Source organism: Fusarium oxysporum, chromosome XI (assembly GCF_013085055.1).
Source record: "Fusarium oxysporum Fo47 chromosome XI, complete sequence".
NCBI classification, from domain to species: domain Eukaryota; kingdom Fungi; phylum Ascomycota; class Sordariomycetes; order Hypocreales; family Nectriaceae; genus Fusarium; species Fusarium oxysporum.
In genome coordinates, this window is record NC_072850.1 from 1,953,236 (window position 1) to 1,977,625 (window position 24,390).

The following is a 24,390-nucleotide window of genomic DNA, read 5'->3' on the forward strand; positions in this document are numbered from 1 at the left end:
AGATTATAACTAGTTTCAGCAACCATTGATACGAAACATGTGAAGACGAAATACTTTGTTGTCCAATCGGATGCTAAAGCGCTGAATCTTCGAGAACCATTATGACCCTTCAACTGGAATGTTGTCATGCGTACTAACTTATGCTAGCCTATCAGCATGGCGTTACCATGTAGCTGGTAAAGTATGTGAACTATAAATGGCACTATTGACGAAGGGGCTTCAAAGTGGTGTGAGTTTTGGGATCTAGGTCCCAGACTTCACAGCGGTAGATCGTGGGGTTGGTTCAACATCATACAGTCAAACAAAGTCTAACTATAGAGTGGCTTCAATAGGGGAGGCAAGTGCCTGGGGGCTTGGGGATGCAGAGAGTTGCTCCGATTTTGCTCTGTGACACTATTGCCTCTGTTTCCTTTTATTGTTTCTCTAGTTTCTTCCAGAAATCCCCTATGAGGCTAGCAACATCCTCAGCCTGATCCCTCACAACACTATGCACAGCCTTTGGAACAACAAAAACATTCTCAAATCCATGCTCATTCAGCTGATCCTTGCTGCACAAGCTATCCAGCTCGCCAAGCACAGCGAGTGATGGAATTCCCGTCTTCGCCGCCTCATCAAAGTGAGCATGCGAGCCCATTACACCGCCGTCTCTGAAAATCGCAACGACAGAAGCTGTATGTCCCGGGTGCTCGCGCATCTGCCATTCGCGTACTGCCTCTGCGACGACCTCACCCTTGGCGACCCTTTGTTTCCAATCTGCTGGCACAACAAGGTCACCGCCTTCGAGAATGTTCAACACGCACTTCTTTGCAGCATATTCGTCGTCTCCTTGAAGACAGGCTTGCTCATCAGGCGTGAACATGGATAGTTGTAAGAGGCCTGCGGGCGCGACGAGAGTGAAGCTCTTGACACGTGAGGGCCTGGAGGCAACGTAGCTGACAGTAGTGGCTCCGCCAAAGGAAAAGCCTACGAGATGAGCAGACGGCCAGCTCAGATGATCCAGTAGATCGTCAATCAGCTGGTGGAATAGAGATGGTTCGTGCGGAACAACAGGTGTATCGCTCAGTCCGTGGCCCCAGAGATCGATCAGAACCATATGCGCAGCCGGGAACGATTTCTCAAGATCGCGGGCAAGGGGCAGCATGCCTAGCGCTGGGGTCTGAACACCATGGATGAACAGCACTTTATCAATTTTGGTGGTATCATCCTTGGGTGACGAAGGCTTGATCTCGTAATAAGCAGCCTTGCCGCGGGGAGTCTGAAGGAATTGAGCAGCTGGCAGTAGCGCTCCGAATGTTTCAACGAAAGCGGCCTCTGTCGGCCCCGGAACTGGCGGCTGAGGCTTGTAACGCGCCCCTGGGCGCGGGAGAACAAATTCTTGTGACATTATCAATGCTTTTCTGATGATACGTGGTGAGAGACCAAGGTGCTTGGTGATGCGGGTTTTATGAGGCCCGTCAAGCCCAAGTGGAGCTTTGATAAGCGACCACGGCGGTCTAGAACACTGAGCTTACCATGATCCTTCTGAGATCCTTTGATACCACCTGTCTCGATAGAGTAAATAAGCAACTGGATTACCCTTAATCACAAGGAAATGCGTCATGTATAGTATAGGTTTGTCACAGGTCTTTTTGACCGCTTCGACCGAAATCTTCATGATGTGGCAAATGAAGTGGAGCATTTATCAAGCTAGTCGGATCAGTTCCGACTGTTGATCCCGTGGAGAAAATTTGAGTCATCCTGGCCTCGGAACCGGACAGCTAGGTATCAACTCCATGCTGCCCAATGTCGAGCAGGCTGTCTCTTTATTCTTTGTCTGAACCTCAGTTCTCTATCACCAAAACTTCAAAGAAACAAAAACTGGCAGCATCGTGTCATCATGTCGGAATCTTCAGATCCCGCGCCGAAATACCGCATCCGGCCCGGAACCTTCTTTGATGTTCCAGCCACAACACGGATTTATGCTGCATCATTTGGCAACGAACCATTGATCGACTTCTTCTTCCCTACCCGGCGGCAAGATCCCCTGTCTTTCTATACCTGGTCTTGTTGGAGATTTCAGCGCCGGTATTGGACGCCTGGGTATTCACTGACTGTCGTGGCTGATAAGCATGATCATCCCGTCGGCCTATCGTGGTGGAAGCGACCAACTCAGCCTCTAACACTTATTCAAAAGCTCCTCTCTCCCTGTAAGTTTGTGTAGTTGGTCTCTTTCGAATCCCTGCTAATTTTATCAGCGTTCTGGATCGGTTCAGTCGTCAACGCTTTTATCGACCTTCAAGAATATCTCTTCCCAGTCCAAGGTCTCAACAAGAACAACATGCAAACCTTTGAGCAAGCATTTTCTGCTGTTGAGCCGCATGTGCTGGACACCCCGCAAAGGCAAAAAGTGCACTACCTTTCTCTGCTGGGTGTCGACCCTGTTCTGCAAGGAGAGGGTCTTGGCAAGATGCTGCTTGAAGATGGACTTGAGAAGGTAGATGATGAGGACTCGGTGGCTTGGCTTGTTAGTCTAGCTGGTCTGGAGAAGCTTTATGCAAGATATGGGTTTGCTGAGGTGACGAAGGTGGAGGTTGAAGGGTTGCATGATTGGAAAGGTGGTATGGTAATGGTTAGAGATTGATCAGATTCTGAGAGCAGAAGCGCAATGGAACGGATATCGAGGGTTCTCCCTATTTCTCGTGTATATGGAATATCTGTTATTGAGAGCAGAGAAGAGTATCAGAATGGTCTCAAGCCGAAACTGGGATCTCCCAAAACGAGGCTGGCGGGAGCCCAGGGTGTCTAACTATGCTGTGTATCTCAACTCGAAGACACTTCATTGAATACATGTAAGTCGGTCTCATATAGGAGTGATATGTTACTGCAGTCTTGGTTTGCCGAATCGGCACCGAGATGGACTGCAGCAGCCAGTCAACATATTGTATGGCGATGACGTTTAATCCGAGATCTCCGAAGAGCGTACAATTATATTAGGCATATGACACCAGGTATTTTTCTTTTCGTCCCTGCAACAGTTTTAGAAGTTGTATACTTACATCCTCTGCGCGATTCCATTCCACCTTCAAGTTCCTTGACCCTTCAAGACGTTAACAAGCAATACATCACTACAATGAGTATTACACTTGAGGAGCACTTTCTCTCTCAGGCAGCACACTCGTCAGAGGTAGCTACAGACGACCCAATCCATGGGTTTCCTACCAGTATCATCAACAAGCTCGTCGACCTCGATGATGAACGAATAAAGAGCATGGATGAGAACAACATAGCGATTCAAGTCCTTTCTCACATTCCCACGAATTTTCTCACAGCCGAGACTATAATAGCTTGTAACGATGAGCTTGTGGCAGCTATACGAGCGAATAAGCCTCGCTTCGCTGGCTTTGCCGCTCTTCAAATGAGTGATCCCGTCGCAACAACGCATGAGCTTGAAAGATGTATCAAGTTGCATGGGTTCGTCGGAGCGCTGATAGACAATCATTCCAGCGGCAATTATTACGATGGCATTGAGTATGAAATCTTCTGGGCAAAGGCTGTGGAGCTCGACGTACCAATCTATATACATCCTGCCTGGCCCAGTCAAAAGGCGAAAGAGGCTTTATACTCAGGCGGTAATTGGAACCCCTATTAATTCTCCATCATCAGACAACGTTGACTTTCCTTTGCTTCCCGACCAAGCTGAAGTTTAAGTGCATCATGCCGAAATCAATTCTACGTAGAATTCATTTGTTCTATGTCAAACAACCCTACTCAAGAATTATCAACAGAAACGCATGGCGTTTCCTGTTTTTGACCAATCACTGTCTAGTACTTTCGCCCCATATTTTCCCAAATGGAAACGCACTGCGTTTCTCGTACTGCACTAATGAAATTAGAAAACCTAAAACACAAAACGCGTCGCGTTTCCGTCGGCTGACCCTTGTCAAGTTGTTGAACTTGACTACAGACCTAAACAACAATATTCATTACCATTGTCTAATGAAACTCACGTATTTATCATCTTTGTATAGTATCTACTCCATGTCCGCCATTCCACCCTGTCTATTATATATATATACTTAGTCATAATGGCCCGCTCCTCTGTTCATAAACAACATTGCCTTCCCACTTTACCCCTAGCAAAGCTACAGAAGCTCGAGAGTCTCAGCCTTTATTATAATTTGCCCGTAGCAGCTATTATATACCAAATGCAGTTTTGCTCCGAGTCTTGAACATATATCAGAGCATCCAGGTAAAAGGCATGGCATTGCTAGGTCTGCTTGGCATGGCCTTAAGCCCCTCGCTATACTCGTTGAACTTTCTAGATCTAGACGGCTTATCCCTAGTTCTATATCTGCTCCGCTCTAGGGGGCCTTCTTCTGCTCTTCCATGCCCTCCTAAACACCCTCCGACTCGTTCTTGCCCTTCTTCCTGCCCTCAAGGGAGCCTGTGCCGCCGGTCGAGCCCTTTACACAAGACCTATTACCCCAGATGGCCTCTTTGGCCGACTTCCATATGGTTTCCGGATGATAGATGTTCTCAGCAGTATAGTAAAGACGACAGTCACCGGCCTGGTACTGGAACTGAAGAGGGAGATCATCGTCCCCCTCCTGGTAGGCATTCAGGAAGTTGACTTGTCCTGCTCCGAGTTTAATCGGAAACTCCTCTAACGGCCGAGGAGCCACCTTCATTAGTCGCTCGTTTTCTTTCTTTGTTATAAACTCCAGCTTCTCGGGCGTCTCCCGATATACCGCTTTAGCGGCGCTCACCACCGTTGAAATATCGTCGAATGTCAAGGTCTGTGAACCACGAACACCTCCCATGATCTGCATAGGCTGTCCATTAGGATGGCCTCCAAAGGGCAATGCCCGAACACCGCCGATATTTGTCATCAAGTTGACAAAAATGGAGCAGGTCGAAGCGCACAATCCGTCGCCAATGATGAGAATGTTCCCCGCCTTGAATGGCTGCGTCCTGTTGAGGGGTCGGCCAGCGTACCCACGAATAGGAGTGTCGCTGTTGCCAGATGCCTCGGTGAAATTGAAGCTGGCGAAGAGTGAGCTGACCGGGGTGCCCAACTCCGTGGTGTCGCCAAGAAAATCTTCATATGACTCGAAGCCGGCCTCCTGGTCTGGGGTCACCGCTTCGGAGTATGCCATAAAGTCGACGTTGTTAGGGACGTTCTCCAAGGCTGTCGATCTGTTGACGGCTGAAAAGATCTTAACGAGACCCTCAGAGACCTCGTGACGTCGGAATCTGTTGGCCGAATAGGGGAATTCGGAAGGGAAGAGCAGCTTGAAAAGGTTGAAGGCTCTGTCAACATCCCCACCCGGGTTGCCGGAGACGTCGATGATTAGGTTCGTACGGCCATCTGCCAGGGCCTTTGATACAATCTTAGTTGCGTAATGGCCAAATGTAAGCGACTGATTCGGGGGCAGTCCATCTCCATCAAATGAAGGGATCATCATGACTACAGTATCATCGTCCAGATAATAACCGTTCATTTGGTTGTAGGGGTCGCGGATCAGTGGTTCGGGGTAACCGGCAGGGCCTGAATTCAGAGGAGGCTCAACATCCGGTTCCGAGGTGCTCGAGTTGTCTGATGAATTTGATTGTGTTGGTCGACAGTACATATCAAAGACGTCCTTGCCGTTCCTAGCCTCGAAGCCAGGGTCGTTAAGTTCGGCCATGTTCTTCACCTCGAAGGTAGACCCATTGCGGAACTCGAGCGTAGTGATATTAGAGCCAGGATACACATTACGTCCATCAAGAACACCACCGGGATTGCCAGAGAAGGAAAAGAAAAGCGTATTGTAACGCGCATCAGGATCTTGACTCAGCACTTGATCTTCGATCTCCTTCAGGTACGAGCTAGCATCTCGTCCATCGATTGACACGACGGGAGAGACTTCAGCTTCCGCTCTGTTCAGAAGCCCGGCGTCCGTAAGCGTGTATAGTTCAGGTGCCTCAATGCCGTCCGTCGAGACAGACACCAAAGCCGTGTTGCGCATAAAAGTGAAGGGAGTAAAGGAGCATAGTTCCACGTAGAAGTGGCCATCATTGGCGCTGTTGATAAGGGCCTTGATTGCCTGATCAAACTGCCACTGGCTTGAGTATTTGGTGTTGCGGATCATCTCAAGGCCGTCCAGTATGTCAGTAGGCGAGGACATGTAGGCATCAGGAGGGTTTTTGAGAGTCTCGAGGGTGGACTGCCACTGGACGTATTTACCAAGTTCTTCGAGAAAGGGATCGGCAAGTTCAGGGTAGAAAGGCATGGACTGGAGACAATCCTCGGCGAGTTGGCCAGGAAATTGCACGGATGCGGAGTTGTTGTACTTTTGATGTTCGCGAATTTGTTTTGTAATAAGAGCACAGGGCTCAGGGGAAGATGAAGCTGCCACGAGCGGTATACCCAGAAACAGAAAAGAGAGAAGTGGTAACATAGCGAAAGAGAGTTCTAGCGACGATGAAAATCCGACTTGGCTGTGTAATCGACTTTGGATGTTTATGCAGAGGGAGTAACGAGAGGGCAACACATCGCGATGGCAAGCGACTTAAATACTCTCGTTTATCAGGCAAATTGACCAAGACTATCAGAGTCGCTAAGTTAAAGATTGGTTTCAACCAAGCCCGATAGCCTCGTCGTGTCAAGATTACGATGCTAGTGGCACTATCAAGATGCTGATCGACTGAATCAGTTCCACCTCACCCGACATGAATACTAAAATTATTTTTGCTCAGGTTCTAGACCACAGGGCATTATTGCAGCTGATGTCAGATTGGGTACGATTGTGACCAAGAATTGAGTTATATGCCACCCTACAATGGCCGATTCTGTGACTAAGATCGATCCTAGCTCAAGGACACCAAGCACTGTTCTCGCAAGATTTGTCCGACAGATAGACTCTATCAGCCTTGCAGGGGATAACATGTTCTGTCCTACGGGTTGGTTCTTCTATCGCATATCAACTGCGCCTCTAAATTCGATTGGGGGCACAATCACTGCTGCAGCTCCTGTTACCACCACAGCCACAGCCATAAGCGCGTCGCATCTAATGTAACCGCAATCACAGTCAGAATTATCCTTAAAATATCTAGTATAGATAAAGACTTAAACTAGTGGCTTATAACAAGCAGATAGGTTTCGATGCATACTTGTTATCACAAGTGTGCAGTATTTTGTGCAGGTCATTTACTTTTCCAACGCGCCACCGCACTACACATCTGACCCCGTTCTAAAAATATCTAGGGGCGTTAGTGCAATCCATAACGACTTGTGATTTGGTTATTTGGTATTCCTTAACAGCAAGATATGCTGTATTGGATGTCACTTCCCAAAATACAGCTCAACGAAGAGCATGGTTCTCAGCATTGAACTTGGCCTAGGATAGATTACATCAACTCTCTTCCTCTGAAACCATTAGCCCGACTGAACGATCCAGACAATGCACCGTCATTGCGTTTCTCGCCTATCAAGCTGATGGGAACAATCTACATGCTATGAAGGACTAAGCAATAGCAGTGGCTGTGGCTAGTTAGATACAACCGGGGGTTTATCCGAGGCATATGATAGCAGTCACCCGATTACTTCATTGCCCAAGTAAGTGGAAATGGAAAACGCCGTTCTGTGGGAGAATCGAAAGGATAGTATATGAAGAGGAGACACACAGATGACTCAGCCCATCAAATTCAGGCCGGTATAAGTACGTAAGCCTCCTAGTTACCGGTAATAGCTAAATAAGAATCCTCACCTCGGTTCGTAAGAGTAAGTCTAATTCATAAGGTATCAGTTTAATTGCACATACCGCGTCACACAGCCAGTATAAGACCACCCAATATGCTCTACTAAGATAATCACGTCCGTGAGTTATCCCAGATTTCTTTCCAGTAGAGGCTAGCACAAATTGAACATATTTCAGCTGACGGTTAAGTCGATTCTATTCATTGTACCATCATAAAGGATTCACCGAGAACAAGTTGAGAGATTCAGCACGGCAGAAGAGGGGGGTATCAAAGTTACTAACAAAAGGGAAGAGTTAAACGCATAAGCGGAGAGTATTGGTTAGACTAAGCACTTAGGGTTATTTATGGCGAAGAAAGACTTGCACCCTGTAAAAGCCCTTGTTCAGGTAGACAAGCCCATGCTGCAAGTGATATGTCAGACATTCGAGAGACTAGCCGACCGTGAACAGGCAGCAGGTGGAAAGTCAGGAGGACAGCGGTCGGCCGCTGCATATTAGCCGACAGTGCGGCAACGAAAAGGTAGGCGACTGTGTTCTGACATCTTGTAGGGCTGCTGAACCGCCTGTTCAAGAAGAATTTGGGTGCCAATGCTAAGATACAACAACGGTTCGCCATGATACCTAGTGCTGTGTTGGAGCTTGACATAGGCTAATCATAGTGATGCAATTATTATTCGGGGGGTGACGTGGACGTATCTGAATCCCGTTATAAGAAGGCGCCGCGGCTTGAGATCTAGAACGTTGGTCCCTATTTTTATGGTTTTCAATACTGAGCCACATCGATGCTATACAGCCCTACCGAGTATTGAAAGGGTGTACCGCCAAGCCACCAGGCTATTAAAAGCAGGGTAAAGCCGCAGAAGGGTTGAGCCTCACCAGGCTATTCCATGAAGAGCATAGCTTAATTGAAATATATGTCTCCTCTATCAAGAATCTGGGCTAACTAGTATGTCTGAGGCATCTCGTCAATGTCATCCTCTCTTTCTGATAGGCTAGGACACAGCCGCACAGATCTCATATAGTCGGATCGTGGAGCCTCCGGGTCTAGTTGTCATATTGTTGCGAGAGGTGTAAGTGACGTTCTTGAGATAAAAATACTCAAGTCACATTTATTCGTGAATTCAGAAGTGTATATAATGATCATCAAGGTCCTAGCAAAAGTCCCAATTCTCACCAGCATCACTACTATCAATCACTTACTTAACAATCAAACAACTCAACCACATCTATCTTCACTTATCAGCTTAAGCATCTCTATAAAATGCATTTCACCACCGCTGCCCTTTCTGCCCTCCTCGCCTCCGCTGTCTCGGCCGTTCCCTTCAACTCCACTCCTTACGACAACCCAGACAGCAACATCTTCCCAAGCTTTCACCGCTACTCAGACTGGGCGATCTGCAAGGGAAAGATCACCAAGGACCGCTTCCCCAACCTTCAGGCTCCCAATCGTGAGGGCGGCTGCATCCGGTACTATCAGGGTATCGACATGACAGGCGTCGTCACAGAACAACACTTCTTCTTCAAGGACGGCTTCAAGACCGCTTGCGACTGCGCCGCCAAGTGTTTAGAGGAGCCCAATAAGTGCACGAACTGGGTGTGGAAGCATACCTTTATGCCGGAGGATGGTGGCAAGCGGTCGTGCACTCTGTATAGCAGTCCGAACCTGCCGACTGACGTGACGCTTAAGTACGACTTGGCGAACAGCAAGGGCTTCAACCTGTTGCAGGCTACGAATAACCCGCAAGCTGGAGCCCCTGCGCCGTTGACCTTCCTGGACGCGGCTGGAACGATCCCCGACAAATTTGGCGTGTCTGGCTTCATGGTCCAGGACCAGAACGGCAGACAGTTCTGTTAATGGGCTTGTTGTCCATGGGATTGTACCGGTCTTCCGATTGGCTTAAAGAGGGGGCTTAGATTGGTACGATGTATCGCTTTTGATTTCAGTTGTTATCTGACTGTTTAACTTTCATTCCTTTATACTTTGTCATCATACTATCACTCCTTGATAACCACCCTCAGTTTACGAATAAGGGTAGTAAGTGCGTTTTAGAAATGGGGTTTAGGCGATATATAGGCTCCACAAGGAAAAAACGAACAATACCGGTATAGAATGCAAATAGAGAGCTAGTAGAGCTTATAGATGAATATATAGTGGTATTGTCTATTTGGTGGTTTTGATGAAGTCAAGCATTATATTGCGTATTATGGTTAAAAGTCGATCGTATTGACGAAAGCTAACCTTGATGTCCAAATAGCTTTTGGAGTTTCAGATAGTCAATCAGGTCAAGAATGATGTGTTTGAGGACTAGGATCTCCTGGGATAGAGGTATGACTATGGTTATTAGAGGCTTTAACTTAACGAAAGCTGAATATATATATAATGAAGATTGTCTCGCTGAGGGCTTCGCAATACGATTGGAAGACCCGACAGAATGGGGACAAGCGGCCATAAACATAGGCCACGAAAAGCAAGAACAGTTCGTCAACAGATCCCGCACAGCAGCCCTAAGTTATGAGACAGACAATTGGATATATCTGAATCTGAAGAATGTGAAGACTACAATACAATCGAAGAATCTGGACTGGCAGCATGCCAAATGCTAAATGTCACGTGATCCAGGAAGAACCCTGGACGTTCTCTTTGACTGCCCGCTCTTTCTTTCTTCCATTCTCTTTACTTTTCTTCTTTTGCAGTGACGAGGCTGTTGCAGAAAGGTTGAGCATTAGGGCAAAACTCAGCACGGCCTAAACGGCACCTTTGGGAAAACTATTTAGACCGCTTCATGAACCGACGTCAATATCTTCAAATGTGGCAGCCAGACAAAACCTCGGCGACTGCACTTGGCGCCCTTGCATTTGGATGGCATGCCAGTATTGCGAACACCATCTTGCGGCTAATGGCGAGCAATACATTCGACCGTCATCCTAAACTCAAAATCATCATTGGTCATTCTGGAGAGCTTATACCATACATGTGCGCTACGAGGCTATTATTTCATCAAGTTTAAGGAAATGGTACAGTTTCGTACACTTTTCACAAATATTAGAAAAATGTTGGTTGTGAGAGAGAAGCGCCGCGAGCGCTAACATGTGATTCTTTCCGCGAACCGACACTGGGCGTATCAGTGCCGACAACTTACTTGTTAATGTGATCTTCTTCCTGGCATTATCTATATTACCCAAGATTTAGAATGCTGACATAGCATCATCAATGCCTCACTAGTCCTTAGCAATCAGCGCGCATCATTAGAGCGTCACGGTGTACCATTTAAGGCTACCTCGGCGCTAATCCGATTTAAAACACAGCCACGTCATCCAATCAATTGCCAACTTTAAATACAGCACAGCGCCCTTTTCTTGTTTATCCAGGATCAGCAGCCCATCTCCACCGTAACAATGCCAAGAGCTCACGACCATTTCCACGGTCGTCATTACCACGCTGAGCGCGCAACTGGCCCTGTCAAGTCGCTCAATCCAACGAAGCGATATCTAATCGCCGACAAGAAGCCACTCCATGCTGAGTCTGACGCTGGAAAGGAGTCGCGACCGAGCGCTGAGAGTCTTGGGGTTGCTTATGTCTGGAGGAGTCGCGATAACAGAAAAGGACGACATGCGCTGGTCATCAGCGTCGATCCAAGAAAGCATGATGCAACAAAAGCTCCAAGGCCGTCGAATTCGTATCACCAGACTCTCCGCGGTATCTTGAAGATGTTTGTCAGATACCCAGTCTGGGATGTATCGTACGATGTCGCCATCGTCTTCACAATAGGTACTCACCACCTCATCACACAAAGCAACAGCTAATTATTGAAAGGTTCGATTATCTGGGTAATTAATGGCTTTTTCTCATGGCTCCCCGTTCTCAACCCCTCAACGAAATTCTCTGACTGGGCCGGCGGATTGACAGCTTTCATCGGCGCTACGGTCTTCGAATTTGGCTCAATCCTACTCATGCTTGAAGCCGTCAACGAGAATCGGGCGGATTGTTTTGGTTGGGCTGTCGAGGAAAGTGTAGATGGGATGCTTCATCTCACTCATGCGGATAACTGCAAGCATGCACACGCGCAAAAGGGGACTTTTGTAAAGCAAAGCTCTAAAACACTGGATAATAACACAACGGAATCAACGGGGAATGATCGGATGTGGTCCTGGTGGCCGACGTGGTATGAACTCAGATCACATTATTTCTTCGACATTGGCTTCTTGGCCTGTTCTTCACAAACATTCGGCGCCACGGTATTCTGGATCTCTGGCTTTACAGCCTTGCCGCCTATACTCAACAACCTCTCTACACCAGCTGAGAACGGCGTCTATTGGCTCCCTCAAGTGATTGGCGGCACGGGCTTCATCGTCTCAAGTACCCTGTTCATGGTCGAAGTTCAGCCTCGATGGTACATTCCAGCGCCGGGGGTACTGGGATGGCATATCGGACTATGGAACTTGATTGGCGCTATTGGCTTTACTCTCTGTGGTGCGCTGGGCTTTGGCATCACGCATCCGGGTGTTGAGTATGCGCTTACACTTTCGACATTTATAGGTTCATGGGCATTTTTGGTCAGTAAGACAGTGCTTGGATGACATGTTACTGACACACGATTGCAGATTGGTAGCGTAATCCAATGGTATGAGAGCCTTAACAAGTATCCTATCTGGGTGGACCAGAAGATCGAGCGGCTTGGAAAACGAAAGAGCTGAATCTAATATCCTTTTCCTATATATATATATAGGTCTGGTTGGCAGTAACAGACATCTTCCTAAATTGGACAGAGTGACTACAGTCGGTATTGTATGCAGCATCTGATCTTTGCTAAACCCAATCAGCTGAATACCGACTACCACGCAATCATCACGCGTAACACCCCGATCCATCACATCGACAAATACCTTGAGCCCCGCCCCACGATTCTGCTTCTGCTGCTGGAGCGGCGATCTAACAGGCTTCTCACCTACACAATATCCTCAGGGTGGACTTTCTCTGCCATCTCGTGCAATTAACTGTATTCCCGTCAAGGCTCCCTCATCACCAGCCCATAGCTGGGCAAACTTAAGATACAACCCTTCCAAGGCCCGTTCATCTTCGGTATAGTGCGGCTTCTGCTGAGATACGTCTCACAGGTCAGGTATTGAAGGAAGCAAGGTGATGCTCATCTCGTATCATGCATGTCATACTCAGTGCTTCGTTGAATTGCATAAGAGGCGGGATCAAGGCGTGAAAAGACGAGAGAAAACAGGCCGTGAATCCCTCAAGCTTGGCGCGTAGCTTAATGGGAGTCTTACTTCTCCTTCTCCCAATGAGAAGGCGCATTCCGAAACTTCCATTCACTTAAGTGTATCTAATCTCACCCCTCCCCATAAAGAGCTAGTCATCATTCCCCTAAATAAGGTGCGGCCTTTATGATTGTTGGTGTTATTTTCGCTTAAATATCTACCTCTAGCGAAAATGAAAGCAGGACGGACTACTGATTTCCAGTAACAGGTACGTTATTAGAATCCACTCTACGGAACATAGCCTATATCCCTACAGAAACGGGTTGTTAGGAAAGAATCCACCTGACGGCATGTCCCATTCTAGATTCACATCCAGCATCGCAGTATCAAGCCACGATGACAGATCATCAACTTGAAAATTTTCAAGTCCACCAAACTCCCAACACATTCCAGTATCCAATGTTTCTGGCCAACTGTTACTTCCAGACCCAGTTCCTAGCCCACCCAGACCATCGCTTGAGATGGTTGGAACTGCTGTCATAATTTGCTCATCCGGGCATGCCACTGGGACCCCTGTTGTGACTTGAAATCCAGCCTGTTGTACTAAATCCCGCCGGATATATCCAAAGTGGGGGATTGCAATTTTATTTGGTAGTTTGCTAGATGAGCTTTCGTCACTGTGAAGGGGAATACCCGATAATATGTCAAGCATCCTTCGACATTGACAAGCAATCTTACATCCCGCCTTCTCTTCTCTTTCAAATATGCATTTAACTTGTGCAATCAGGTTCTGATCCTCGTCTGGAACCGGAACGATGATCTCGTTTGACCTTGGTTGCGACAGACATAGGATTAGAGACACAGAAGCCATGAATCCGACAAAGTCGCTTGTTTTACAGTCAAAGATACTAAAACCCTGGATTTGAGTACGCAAAAGGGTAAAACGTTTAAGTAGTTGCCGAGAAGCTTCCAAACATGCCAGTCTGTGAGAGCCTCGAGGAGATGTCAACTCTGAGCCGGCGATGAATGGCAGATGTAGGTTGATTCGGACATGAAAGAAGTAGAAATGCAATAGTAAATGGTTTCTCAGCTCATCCGTTTCGGCATGGGAGTTTGGAAGTGAGTCGGGTAGGTCCCACCAGCTCACGTGCATAGAGGAAGCGATAGTATCCATTTGTTCGTCAAGAAGCATTGAACTTGCAGAAGATGGCTTCCCGGGCATCATATTCCGGTCAATGATCTTTCCTGCAATGGAAGCACACCGCAGAACGAACCGCTGCTCTGGGTATGTAGGCACATTGTAAGGTTCAACGGTTGGACCAAGATGAGCGTCGTTGAATCCATATGGAAGGCCTAGAAGAAGACTTGAAAAGCGATCTCCGTGGTAAAAAGCCCACCAGATACTCTTCAGACGAGGAGAAACCATTTCCCGTCTATACAAGCCCTGTGACGAGGTTAGCATTATTAAGACTAATTATATATAAGATAAAATTACCATGACTTCTGAAATAGCAAGACCTTTCCGATACATAAGCCAAGACTGCCGGGGTTGCCCAATATCACTGTAGGCTTTAGCCAACAACAGGAGAAGCTCCATTGCCTCTGCAGAGTAAGAGTGGTCAGAATTGGGGATGGCAAGTCTATCAACGACCCCGTATAGGTGATGGTGATGCCCCGTGCTCCGTGCATAGGCAGCAACAAGCATGCCAAGTTCGGCAGGGTCACTGCTCGTGTAGGCACGCGCAGCAAATGCGATCAGGCCCTCGTAAGATCCCTGGCAAATGACCTCAGTCTTGTGACGGAAACTGCTCCACCAGGCCCCATTCTTAGACAAGGTAGAAATTAAGAGATCATATTCTGGTAGAACCGAGCGAAGTTTCAAGCACGCGTCACCTGAGCTTTGCGTGTAGATTGGCGGACTTTTGTGAGATATAATTTCCTGAACAGGCCGGGTTATTTGAAGATGACTCTCCATTGATCCCTTGAAAACAATCAGCAAACCATCATAACCGAGCATCACCTTCCAACATACCTCGGCTTTGTTAAGCATGGACACAAAGGGCGCCCTTTCATCTGCCTCGACTGGCTCGTCTTCAAGATCAAGCCCTTCATGGCTTAGGGCTGGCTCATGCGTTAGAGCATGATGTCTCGCCATCGTTTCGAGAACAGCGACCCTTTCTCGCAAGCTTATACTTTCGGTATTAATATTGCTCTCGTTCACTGGAGCCACATCTCGCTGATCGAGACAACGAGACCCACGGGCAGCACATGGGATACAAGGAGATGCAATTCCAGGTTGAAATTTGCATTTTATTTTTCTCCTTCGACCTAAGGTAATGGTTAGCCTGGAACTGCATAACATGCTGATTCACTGATTGACGATTGTCCTGCAGCACATAGAAATAACTTGCTAGATACATCCTTCCAACCTACACAACGTTCGAAATATTTACCTGCAAGCACCAGTTCCATATTGAATCCAAATTAGTATGGTGACTCACATTCACTACAGCTATGCGTCCCCTTTCTCATCTTCCGTCTAGCTGTGACGGACTGTGACATTGCCCTTGGAGCTGCAGGCGTGGCGGACATGGTATGCCTGGCACACCGGGTAGATTCACGTGAGTATGGTCTTGTTCGGCCGAAATCTTCTTCGTTCCAGTTGATTAGGGCTGTCGAATGGAGTGAAACGATGCGTAAGCGATGATGGGCTAGCGAGACAGTTCATGGTGAGACGGACGAGTTTGGTCCGCATCACGTGACATGAGCCCGTAATTGATCGTATCTCCGTCCGTTCATGGGTTTCATGTGAAAAATATGGCCAACTTCGGATTTCGCTGTCGAGCTGAAGCTTTATCATGGAAAACTAAACTATAAGAAGATGGAAGGCTTCCCACCTTTGACTCACCCTCAATAGCATACTTACACAACAATTCACAATCAATCTATTGTCACATCTCCAACTCTTGTACTCCCTTCAAAAGCATCAACTAGTTTATCATGGCTCCTCTTGTCTGGCTTGTCACTGGTACCACATCTGGTATTGGCGCTGCGTTGGTAAATGAAATCGTTGCCCGCGGGGACAAAGTCATTGCCTCTGGTCGCAAAGCAAACCAGAAACTCGACCACCTCAGGTCAGACAATGTAGCCATTTTGGAACTAGACATAACGGCCCCATGGGCTGTGGTGCAGGCTACGATTAACGAGGCCTGGGCCATCTTTGGACATATTGACCTCCTGTTAAATAATGCTGGTGCTTCTGCCTTGAGGTGCGCAGAAGAAGCTGAGTAAAGACCCTATGAACCCTTCGATCAAGAAGCGAGCTAATAAGGAATGATAGAGATGCATATGTCAAAAACCTCTTCCAAGTTAATCTCTTTGGACACATGAACGTTACTCGCGCTATACTCCCGCGATTCCGTGCCCAGGGCCATGGTCGCATTGGCTTCACTTTGTCCGCCAGCTCGTGGGGTCCTCTGCCCTTTATGTCCCACTATGCAGCGTCCAAGGCTGCTCTTAGCACTTACATCGAGAGCCTTCACAAGGAGGTCCGGCCTTTTGGCATTTCTTGCGTCGGATTCATGTGCGGTAGCTTTCCTACCAACCTTGGCCACCCAAGGGAAGAAGGTGAACCAGAATTCGCAAGCCAAGGACCTGCCATTGCAGACTATGAAAAGCTCATGGGGGAACTTGGACTCATGTTTGCCAAGGCATTTGCTCAGAGGACAGGCGAACTGGACAAGGTCGCCGTGGCTATGGTGGACATTATGAAGGGTGAGGGGATTGCGGCTGGAAAGCCATGGGCGGTTAGTATTGCTATTGGGTCTGACGCCTTCGATTGCGGAGAACAGAAGTGCGAGGAGCAACTCAAGGTACTGAATGAGTGGAAAGATGTTAGCTATGCTACAGATCGGGACGACCATGATCACGTCACGCCTAAGGAGTATCTGGACTTTGCTTCCATGCTGTAGAGTTAGAAGAAGGGAAGGTGTTAGTAATACGGTAGTGAATATACTAGAAACTATGAGCCCGACTTGCAATGAACGTGAAAAACAGAGTGTTGGACCAGCCATATGTTACTCCAAGTTTCATCCATCTCACCCATTCTACCCAGGAGTAAATTATTGAGATGGCATATAAGGCGGCATTACCCCAAGTGCAAACAATGCCCATTGGATAAAGCACAAGCCCTCCAGGGGCCCTGCTATTCCCTGCCACCGGTGATAAAACATTTGCTAGACTTTAATTCATGAGTGCAATTTTTTAATTATCTTCAGGCATAATCTTAGCGACTCACGTAAATGAATGCCGTATTCAATCGGTTTTATGTGTGTCATGGCCTCGACTCTTGTATAAACTGATCAGTTATGGCTTACCACTTTCATGCAGCCTCTTCCTCAGCGACACCTAATCTCTTAATCTCAGCGAGCCGTGCTTAATGATTGCGCTTAAGTTACGTCCTTTGTTCCGTATAGTTGCTTCAATCTTTAACCTTTCAGAGACATCTCCTAGTCCTGTCACCTTGAGAATCCACACTACCCTATACCCTATACTCACAATTTCTAGAAGCTTGGATGGCTGAAGCCCAAGCGCGTGATTGGTCCCATGACTTGATGAGGGGGGTACGTACTCAACAAAAGAAAAATAACTCATGCTTAGAAAAGCAGGGCAGCTTTTGATATTACTCATCGTTATAGTTCTGGCCCTATCTACCTGAAAAGTCACCGCTAATTGAAATGTCATCCGTATACCCTTTTAATCTTGGCTTGTATAAGCGAACTATCTCGACTACCTCCTCCGAAAGCCAGGCATGGTTCGACCGTGGACTCATATGGGCGTATGCATTTAATCATGAGGAATCTGTCTTTTGCTTCGAGCAGGCCGCCATTTCCGACCCTGACTGCGCAATGGCCTACTGGGGTTTGGCATATAGCCTGGGGCCAAACTACAATAAGCCATGGTCGTTCTTTGATGACAAAGACCTGGCCGATGCAGTTCGGCGCGGCAACAATGCTGCACGTACGGCCATAGCTAAGATGTCGACCTGTACTCCAATTGAGCAAGCCCTTATCAAAGCACTTCAGCATCGCTATCCGCAAGAGAGACCCTCGAATTGTTCTTCTTGGAACCAAGGCTTTGCTGATGCAATGGGTGTGGTGCATAGGGACTTTCCGGACGACTTGGATGTCATTACGCTATATGCAGACGCTTTGATGAATTTGAATCCATGGAATCTCTGGGATCTTAAGACAGGAGAACCTATTGCCGGAGCTCATACACTGGAGATCAAGTCATTACTTGATAATGGCCTCAGGCTCAATGGATCTCTAAAGCATCCTGGCTTACTCCACCTGTATATCCATCTAATGGAAATGTCTCCTACACCAGAAGCTGCTCTTCCAACGGCCAACCACCTTCGTGGGCTCGTACCTGACGGAGGGCATTTACACCACATGCCAACTCACCTGGACGTGCTCTGTGGACATTACCAAGCAGCCATTGACTCCAACTCGGAGGCGATCAAAGCTGACGATAAGTATCTATCTAAAGCTGGACCCCTGAACTTTTATTCTCTGTACCGATGCCACGATCTTCATTTTCGGGTTTATGCCGCCATGCTCGCGGGGCAGTACAAAGTTTGCACCAAGACTGCGAGTCAGCTAGAGTCTACTATCCCAAAGGACCTTCTTCAAATCGAGTCTCCGCCTATGGCTGACTGGCTCGAAGCGTTCCTGAGTCTACGTGCTCATATCCTAGTCAGGTTCGGAAAATGGCAGGATCTGATTGATATGAAGCTACCTGAAGACCAGGAATTATACTGTATGACCACGTCAATCGTCTTGTATGCGAAGAGTGTAGCTTTTGCTGCCACTGGGAGAGTGTCAGAATCAGAACACCACCGAGGACTATTCCATGAGTCCTTAAAGAGAGTTCCAACCTCACGCACTCTTTTCAACAACACTTGTCTTGATATTCTTCGAGTCGCTGAAGCTATGCTCGATGGCGAACTGGAATACCGGAGAAAGAATTATGATGTCGCCTTTGAGCACCTTCGTGAGGCTATTCGTCGGGAGGATAGCCTTCCATACGATGAACCCTGGGGATGGATGCAGCCTACCCGCCATGCCTATGGTGCGTTGCTGATGGAGCAAGGATACCTCGAGGATGCGGTTGAGGTTTATAAGACAGACTTGGGACTCAATGATAAACTCCCCCGAGCTTTGAGGCACCCTAATAACGTGTGGGCACTGCACGGTCTTCACGAAAGCTTGTCGAGATTGGGGAGAGATCTAGAGGCGAAGGAGATTGAAGGCCATTTGCAAAAAGCACTGGCAGGTACTGATGTTCCTGTTAAGGCCTCTTGCTATTGCAGACTAGAAAAATGAGAATGCACACACAGATTCAATGCTTATTGTACTACTTTTAGTCTCTGGGCTATATAGATTACCGAGCCGTGGCGCTCATCGTTGTTGGCAAGAATGATGATAAACAAAGAATTGACTTGTCGCTACCTATGCTCATCATACCTCTTCTGTTCTACAGTGACCACTCAGCTATTCTCCAAATTTCAACTCAGGCATTTAAAATAACTAGAACGTTATGTTAGTGGTGTGTCATGAATCCTAGAAAGACAATTGCTCTCGTTGTTCTCCACGAGCTGTTCTTTATACTACCCCATGAACGAGCTAGAACTGTCAGCCCGAACCTTGTATTCCTGTGTGTTCGTAGCATGGCCTTGACTTTGGAACAAAGCATAATATGCTTTCGGTGAACATGAAGCATGTGACAAAGGAATCCAGTGCAAGGCACTGGTCAAACAATGTCACCGTAGCATATGCTATTCTCACGAACATGCAAAGTGCCAGTGGCAAGCTTTGTAGAACATTTGGACTCTCAATTGGGCCTTGCAAACTTAATGGGACAATCTGTAAATATTTATACTTGACTTCCTCCTCAGCATCTGGACTTCCTTTCCGTCTACCAACAACAAAACAACAACTTCATTCGGTAAAGCTGCGTCACCATCTTTAACACAAAAAATACCAATCCTACTCTCAAACATTCATCATGACTTGGGCGTCATCCGAAGATAACACTCGCCTCCGAGCGCGTCAGCTCCTCCGTTTTTACAACAAACACCAAGACGAAGGCCCCATCCCGTACGCGGCTAAGATTACCGCATCCGACATCGAGCTCGCCGAGTCCCTCGCTCCAGTCTGGCGTCTTGAAGACTGTGATGAGGGTGAGAAAGAGTATCCCGAGCAGTGGGAAAAAATGGCCAAATCCCTTTCTTTCACCCTCGGAAGCTTCCGTCGCAAGGTCAAAGAGATTACAACTGCACCAACTTTCATCGGGGGTAATGGTGATAAGGCTCAGATAGCTAACCTTGAGCTGCTTAATAAGCGGCTCAAGGAGCTGTTGAAGGAGGCCAATGAGGAGAAGAAGGCTGCTCAGGAGAAGGCTGATCGTTACTTGGCACGAGCCGAGAAGGTTGAGGCTCAACTTGAAAAGCTTCTGGAGGAACTGGAGGAGGAAGACGAGGAGGAGGAGGAGGACTAAGATGCTGAGGTATTAGCTTTGTAGCCGGTCTTGGAACGAGAAACGGAGTTGCGAGGGACTGAACTATAGTCTGAGAGGTACCAGTACTAAATAAGTGAATCGACTTTGCTCTTACACTGAAATTTATGATTTCTCTCTTGTATATGGTGTCCTCTAACAGAACTGATGTTTAGCTATGATATCGGGCCTTCAAAATGTCGCACGCCATAAATGAATGATACAACGGGCCACGATGCTAAAGTCTTTGCCATACACGTATCGTACCAAACACTTAGCATAGGATCAGGAAGACACGGTTAATTAATGACACTAATTAGAGGTATAGACTCAACTAATTATATAGAGATATCCTTCTGGAATCATAACTAAATACTCAGGATACCTTGTAGAGGTAGATCTCGACTACTTCGCCCGACAAAGATAGCATAGTCACCCTGCTGAAGTTGCCACTCCTGCGCACTAACATCCCAGACACTCAAGTCCCGACGGGTGAGCTCAAAGGTCACTGTAGCCGTCTCTCCAGCCTTGATAGCTGGCTTCGTAAAGCCACGCAGCTGTCTCACAGGACCATCACCGGGAACACCAACGTACAGCTGTGCAACCTCCTTGCCGTCAATAGATCCAGTATTGCTGACATTTGCTGTCACAGTAGCAACCACATCCCACAGATCTGAACGGCCTCCCTCGGTGAGGGCACCAGCTGGGTAATCCTGAGTCTGGGCCTGGGAGTTTGAGACTTGGAGATCAGCGTACTCGAAGGTTGTGTAGCTCAAGCCGAAACCAAACTCGAAGCGAGGAGTGATGTTCTTGGCATCGAAATGTCGGTAGTCAATGAAGACACCCTCAGAGAAGTCGGACTGGGGGAAGTGTTGGAACTGGTTGGGGGCGAGAGTCAAGTCTGGCTTCAGCAGGTGACCATAGTCCGTCTCGTTGCGGGCAACAGTGTACGGGAGACGACCTGATGGGTTCTCATCGCCATAAAGCAATGAAACAAGAGCAGCTCCACTATCCTGACCCGGAAGATGAGCGTAGATAATAGCAGTGACGTTGGGGTGGCTAAAGAAGCCGTCCACCAGACGCGTTCCAGCGTTATGAAGAACCACAATAGTGTTGGCGCACTTGTCGGCGACGTTGTTGATGAGCTCATCAGTATACGCATCATAAGTAGCAGGTCTGTCCCAGCCCTCGCTGGCCCATGCATTACCAGCAACAATGCAGGCTTCGGAAGTAGGGTTCACAGAAGGATCCCAGCTCTCAAAATCCCAGAAAAGAGCAGTGCCATCTTTCCTTGCGCGGGTAACGAAAGCATCGAAAGGCGAGCTGAACGAACTCCATCCGTTAGCACCAGAACCTCCACCAGAAATGAGTGTTCCGTTGGGCGCAATGGCGGAGTATGTGAGGCTCAGGTTTCCAAGAAAACCGGTGTTCAGCTCAGTGAGGTTGGCGGATTGGACACCGACGGACCAAGGGGAGAACATGGCTTGGGCGGGCTCTGGGGTGTTCTTGTCTGGGGCCTTGTGAGAATATCCGAACAAAGAGACGAGTTTCATGCTGGACTTGAATGGCAGTGCATTGTCGGTGTTCTTGACAAGAACATGGCCTTCAACAGCACCATCCCAGAGAGTAGGCTTAGAGCTTGCATTCCGAGCATCGACTACCGGATGGGGGTCCCAAAGATTGGCAGCTAGTCCGTGACCGGGGGCTTCAGTATCTTGGTCCTGATTCAACTGATACCATGTCGCCAGAATCCTATGTGATTGTCAGTGAGAAGAAACAAGCGAATCGGGTTGGATTATGTCCATACCTTGTAACCATATTGTCGACCTGTGACTCAGGAACAGTTCCGTTGTTCACACCAATGGTAAGGTTGGCACCCCACAGGATCGAGCTAGGCATCGCAACGTCCAGGCCAGCTAATGCTGAAGCCATACCGGACTGTTGTGCACCCCAGTCTGAAACGACAAAACCCTGGAAGCCCAGTTCACCTTTGAGGAGACCGTTGAGAAGCTTCGAGTTTTGGCAGGCGTGTGAGTTGTTTGCTCTGTTGTAGCTGCACATCACACTGGCGAGTCCGGCGTGGACTGCATCAGCGAACGGCCTGTTGAGCAGTTAGTCCAGCCTATCGGTGCTGTTACGGTTCTGTGCACTTACCATAAGTATAGCTCATGTAGGGTCTTGTCATCGACATTGGATGAAATGGCGTCGGCCCCTGTGATTGACGCGGCAAGTCTATGAGTTTCTTGCTCTTGGGCAAGAAAGTGTTTACCGCATGCAACAACTCCGGCATCCTGGATACCAGCGACAGCCTCATGCCCCAACTTACCCGCTAGGTAAGGATCATTGGAAAAGCCCTCCCAATTGCGACCTCCCTCAACAACTCGCCCCAAAGGTCCGAACACGGGTCCAAGAAGAATGTTGACACCTTTGGCCTTCGCCTCAGCACCCATGTAGTAACTCCGGCTGTAAGTCAATTCCGGGTTCCAGCTTGCGCCGACATGAATTCCTGAAGGAAACGAGCTCACATAATCTGTGTTGCGGACACCGTTGCCAGCGTCTGCCAAGCACAGTCCGGGAAAGCCTACACGAGGAATGCCAGGGATGAAGCCAGAGCAGCCGGTACTTGTCTGGCCTCCTGCTGTCAGGTTGACTTTCTCTTCAAGCGTCAACTGGGACACCAGGTTCTTGGCCTTGGCTACGGCCGCGGCCCATGATCCGGTGTCTACCTGTTCCGCTTATCAAGAGATCAGTATGGCTCATGGAAATGCAGAGAGACTGCTCACGTGTAGGATAAACCGCTGGCGATTGACCGTAGAAGTAAGTATCATCGGTGATGACATTTTCCGGTTGCTTCTGAGCTAGCAGACCCTGGCTCATCAGAGACAGGGCCACCAAACAAGATATGGAAGTAGGGAACATTGCGACTCGATTGCTTGTCTCGATGCCTGGACATACTGCACTTACGTTCAGGATCTGCGCTCTTTATATACTCCAATTTCGACCTCACAGCATGTAGAAACAACACGACTCGGCCATCAATCCCCCACCCATCGGCAAACACTTCGGCTCCTCTGGTCACTCATCCCAACACCATCGGGGAACTTAGCAAATAACATGATGATTCTGAATAATGGATCTTGGTCTCTAGCCTTTACGCAATGCTTTCAAATGGGCAGGAAATTCGGCAATAGCGTTACTTTTACAGAAAAACGTCGAGGATATTCGGGCCTTTTAACAAGTCACTGGGACTGTGGGGTCTATGTCGTCGCCTAACATTGGCTTCCCCGACTTTTCATTTACCAGGTTTGTGGGTTAGACAGACCATCTCCTCAGTTTTCTCCACCTCCGCCTTTCTGGTTTGGGGTTAAGCTTGGCTGCATTTACCCCAGAATTATGCGCTCGCCGGCAATGCGACCTTGATTGAGTTAGTGATAGAGTTCGATCGTTGCCCGACGCCGACCTTTACCCGGCCTGTCACATCGTTCTCTTAATCCCCGACGGCATGTCTATCGTCCTTGCGGCATCGGCCTTTAAAATATGCACTCTCTTTCTTCCTCTGGCCCTACTTGTGGCTCCGAGAAGCAGCCGGGCGGGCTTGATATGTGCCACCATACAACACCACGAAAGGACCCCAACAGTGGATTCAACGACAACATCAGCCAAAAAGGCATGAGAGAGAACACTAAAAAAAACATACAACAGCGGGGATTCGCTGGTCGTCACCGACCCAACTACTAATCCGCCCCTTACCAGCTTATCTATGGGAGAGCGGACGGGATCCCGAGTTCTCTGATAGGTATGGTCGTATGTGGTAGTTTGAGGCTCTGTTGTTGCCTATGGAGATAGCCCCCAAGAAAAAATAAAATCATCACTAACCATCCTCTCTCAAGGCCCAATAATACGTGGG

The 24,390-nt window shown here is 48.0% G+C and overlaps 10 protein-coding genes across 10 annotated transcripts; 6 read left to right on the plus strand and 4 right to left on the minus strand.

The window, feature by feature from the left end:
- Positions 1-323: 323 nt before the first annotated feature.
- Positions 324-1,649, minus strand: FOBCDRAFT_233770 (Alpha/Beta hydrolase protein). Its single transcript, XM_031192832.3, has one exon. The coding sequence runs from the start codon at positions 1,382-1,384 to the stop codon at positions 413-415; it is 972 nt and encodes a 323-aa protein (XP_031031678.2). The 5' UTR covers positions 1,385-1,649; the 3' UTR covers positions 324-412.
- Positions 1,650-1,750: 101 nt separating this feature from the next.
- On the plus strand, positions 1,751-3,628 carry FOBCDRAFT_254184 (uncharacterized protein; the record flags this gene model as incomplete). The annotated part of the gene is made up of 5 exons (XM_031192833.3): positions 1,751-2,186; positions 2,235-2,602; positions 2,710-2,828; positions 3,015-3,025; positions 3,084-3,628. Exons 1-5 carry the CDS (start codon positions 1,877-1,879, stop codon positions 3,626-3,628), a joined length of 1,353 nt encoding a protein of 450 aa, XP_031031679.3. The 5' UTR covers positions 1,751-1,876.
- A 745-nt stretch (positions 3,629-4,373) lies between these two features.
- On the minus strand, positions 4,374-6,419 carry FOBCDRAFT_281611 (uncharacterized protein; the record flags this gene model as incomplete). The annotated part of the gene is made up of 1 exon (XM_031192835.2): positions 4,374-6,419. The coding sequence occupies one exon, from the start codon at positions 6,417-6,419 to the stop codon at positions 4,374-4,376; it is 2,046 nt and encodes a 681-aa protein (XP_031031681.2).
- A 2,560-nt stretch (positions 6,420-8,979) lies between these two features.
- FOBCDRAFT_147764 (uncharacterized protein) lies at positions 8,980-9,573 on the plus strand (the record flags this gene model as incomplete). The annotated part of the gene is made up of 1 exon (XM_031192836.2): positions 8,980-9,573. The coding sequence occupies one exon, from the start codon at positions 8,980-8,982 to the stop codon at positions 9,571-9,573; it is 594 nt and encodes a 197-aa protein (XP_031031682.2).
- A 1,541-nt stretch (positions 9,574-11,114) lies between these two features.
- Positions 11,115-12,296, plus strand: FOBCDRAFT_148001 (uncharacterized protein; the record flags this gene model as incomplete). The annotated part of the gene is made up of 2 exons (XM_031192838.3): positions 11,115-11,487; positions 11,533-12,296. 2 exons carry the CDS (start codon positions 11,115-11,117, stop codon positions 12,294-12,296), a joined length of 1,137 nt encoding a protein of 378 aa, XP_031031684.3.
- Positions 12,297-13,227: 931 nt separating this feature from the next.
- Positions 13,228-15,548, minus strand: FOBCDRAFT_265573 (uncharacterized protein). Its single transcript, XM_031192839.3, has 4 exons — positions 15,428-15,548; positions 14,959-15,254; positions 14,422-14,907; positions 13,228-14,370 (listed from the first exon to the last, which is right to left on the minus strand). Exons 1-4 carry the CDS (start codon positions 15,516-15,518, stop codon positions 13,237-13,239), a joined length of 2,007 nt encoding a protein of 668 aa, XP_031031685.3. The 5' UTR covers positions 15,519-15,548; the 3' UTR covers positions 13,228-13,236.
- A 378-nt stretch (positions 15,549-15,926) lies between these two features.
- On the plus strand, positions 15,927-16,897 carry FOBCDRAFT_148172 (uncharacterized protein; the record flags this gene model as incomplete). Its single annotated transcript, XM_059608280.1, has 2 exons — positions 15,927-16,195; positions 16,267-16,897. 2 exons carry the CDS (start codon positions 15,927-15,929, stop codon positions 16,895-16,897), a joined length of 900 nt encoding a protein of 299 aa, XP_059466252.1.
- Positions 16,898-17,622: 725 nt separating this feature from the next.
- FOBCDRAFT_233776 (uncharacterized protein) lies at positions 17,623-19,434 on the plus strand. The gene has a single exon (XM_031192841.3). It carries the CDS (start codon positions 17,663-17,665, stop codon positions 19,310-19,312), a length of 1,650 nt encoding a protein of 549 aa, XP_031031687.2. The 5' UTR covers positions 17,623-17,662; the 3' UTR covers positions 19,313-19,434.
- A 560-nt stretch (positions 19,435-19,994) lies between these two features.
- Positions 19,995-20,486, plus strand: FOBCDRAFT_281617 (uncharacterized protein; the record flags this gene model as incomplete). The annotated part of the gene is made up of 1 exon (XM_031192842.2): positions 19,995-20,486. The coding sequence occupies one exon, from the start codon at positions 19,995-19,997 to the stop codon at positions 20,484-20,486; it is 492 nt and encodes a 163-aa protein (XP_031031688.2).
- A 365-nt stretch (positions 20,487-20,851) lies between these two features.
- FOBCDRAFT_245358 (glycoside hydrolase superfamily) lies at positions 20,852-23,402 on the minus strand (the record flags this gene model as incomplete). The annotated part of the gene is made up of 5 exons (XM_059610678.1): positions 20,852-22,235; positions 22,291-22,567; positions 22,638-22,715; positions 22,810-23,209; positions 23,280-23,402. The coding sequence occupies 5 exons, from the start codon at positions 23,400-23,402 to the stop codon at positions 20,852-20,854; spliced, it is 2,262 nt and encodes a 753-aa protein (XP_059466253.1).
- Between the last annotated feature and the right edge of the window lie 988 nt (positions 23,403-24,390).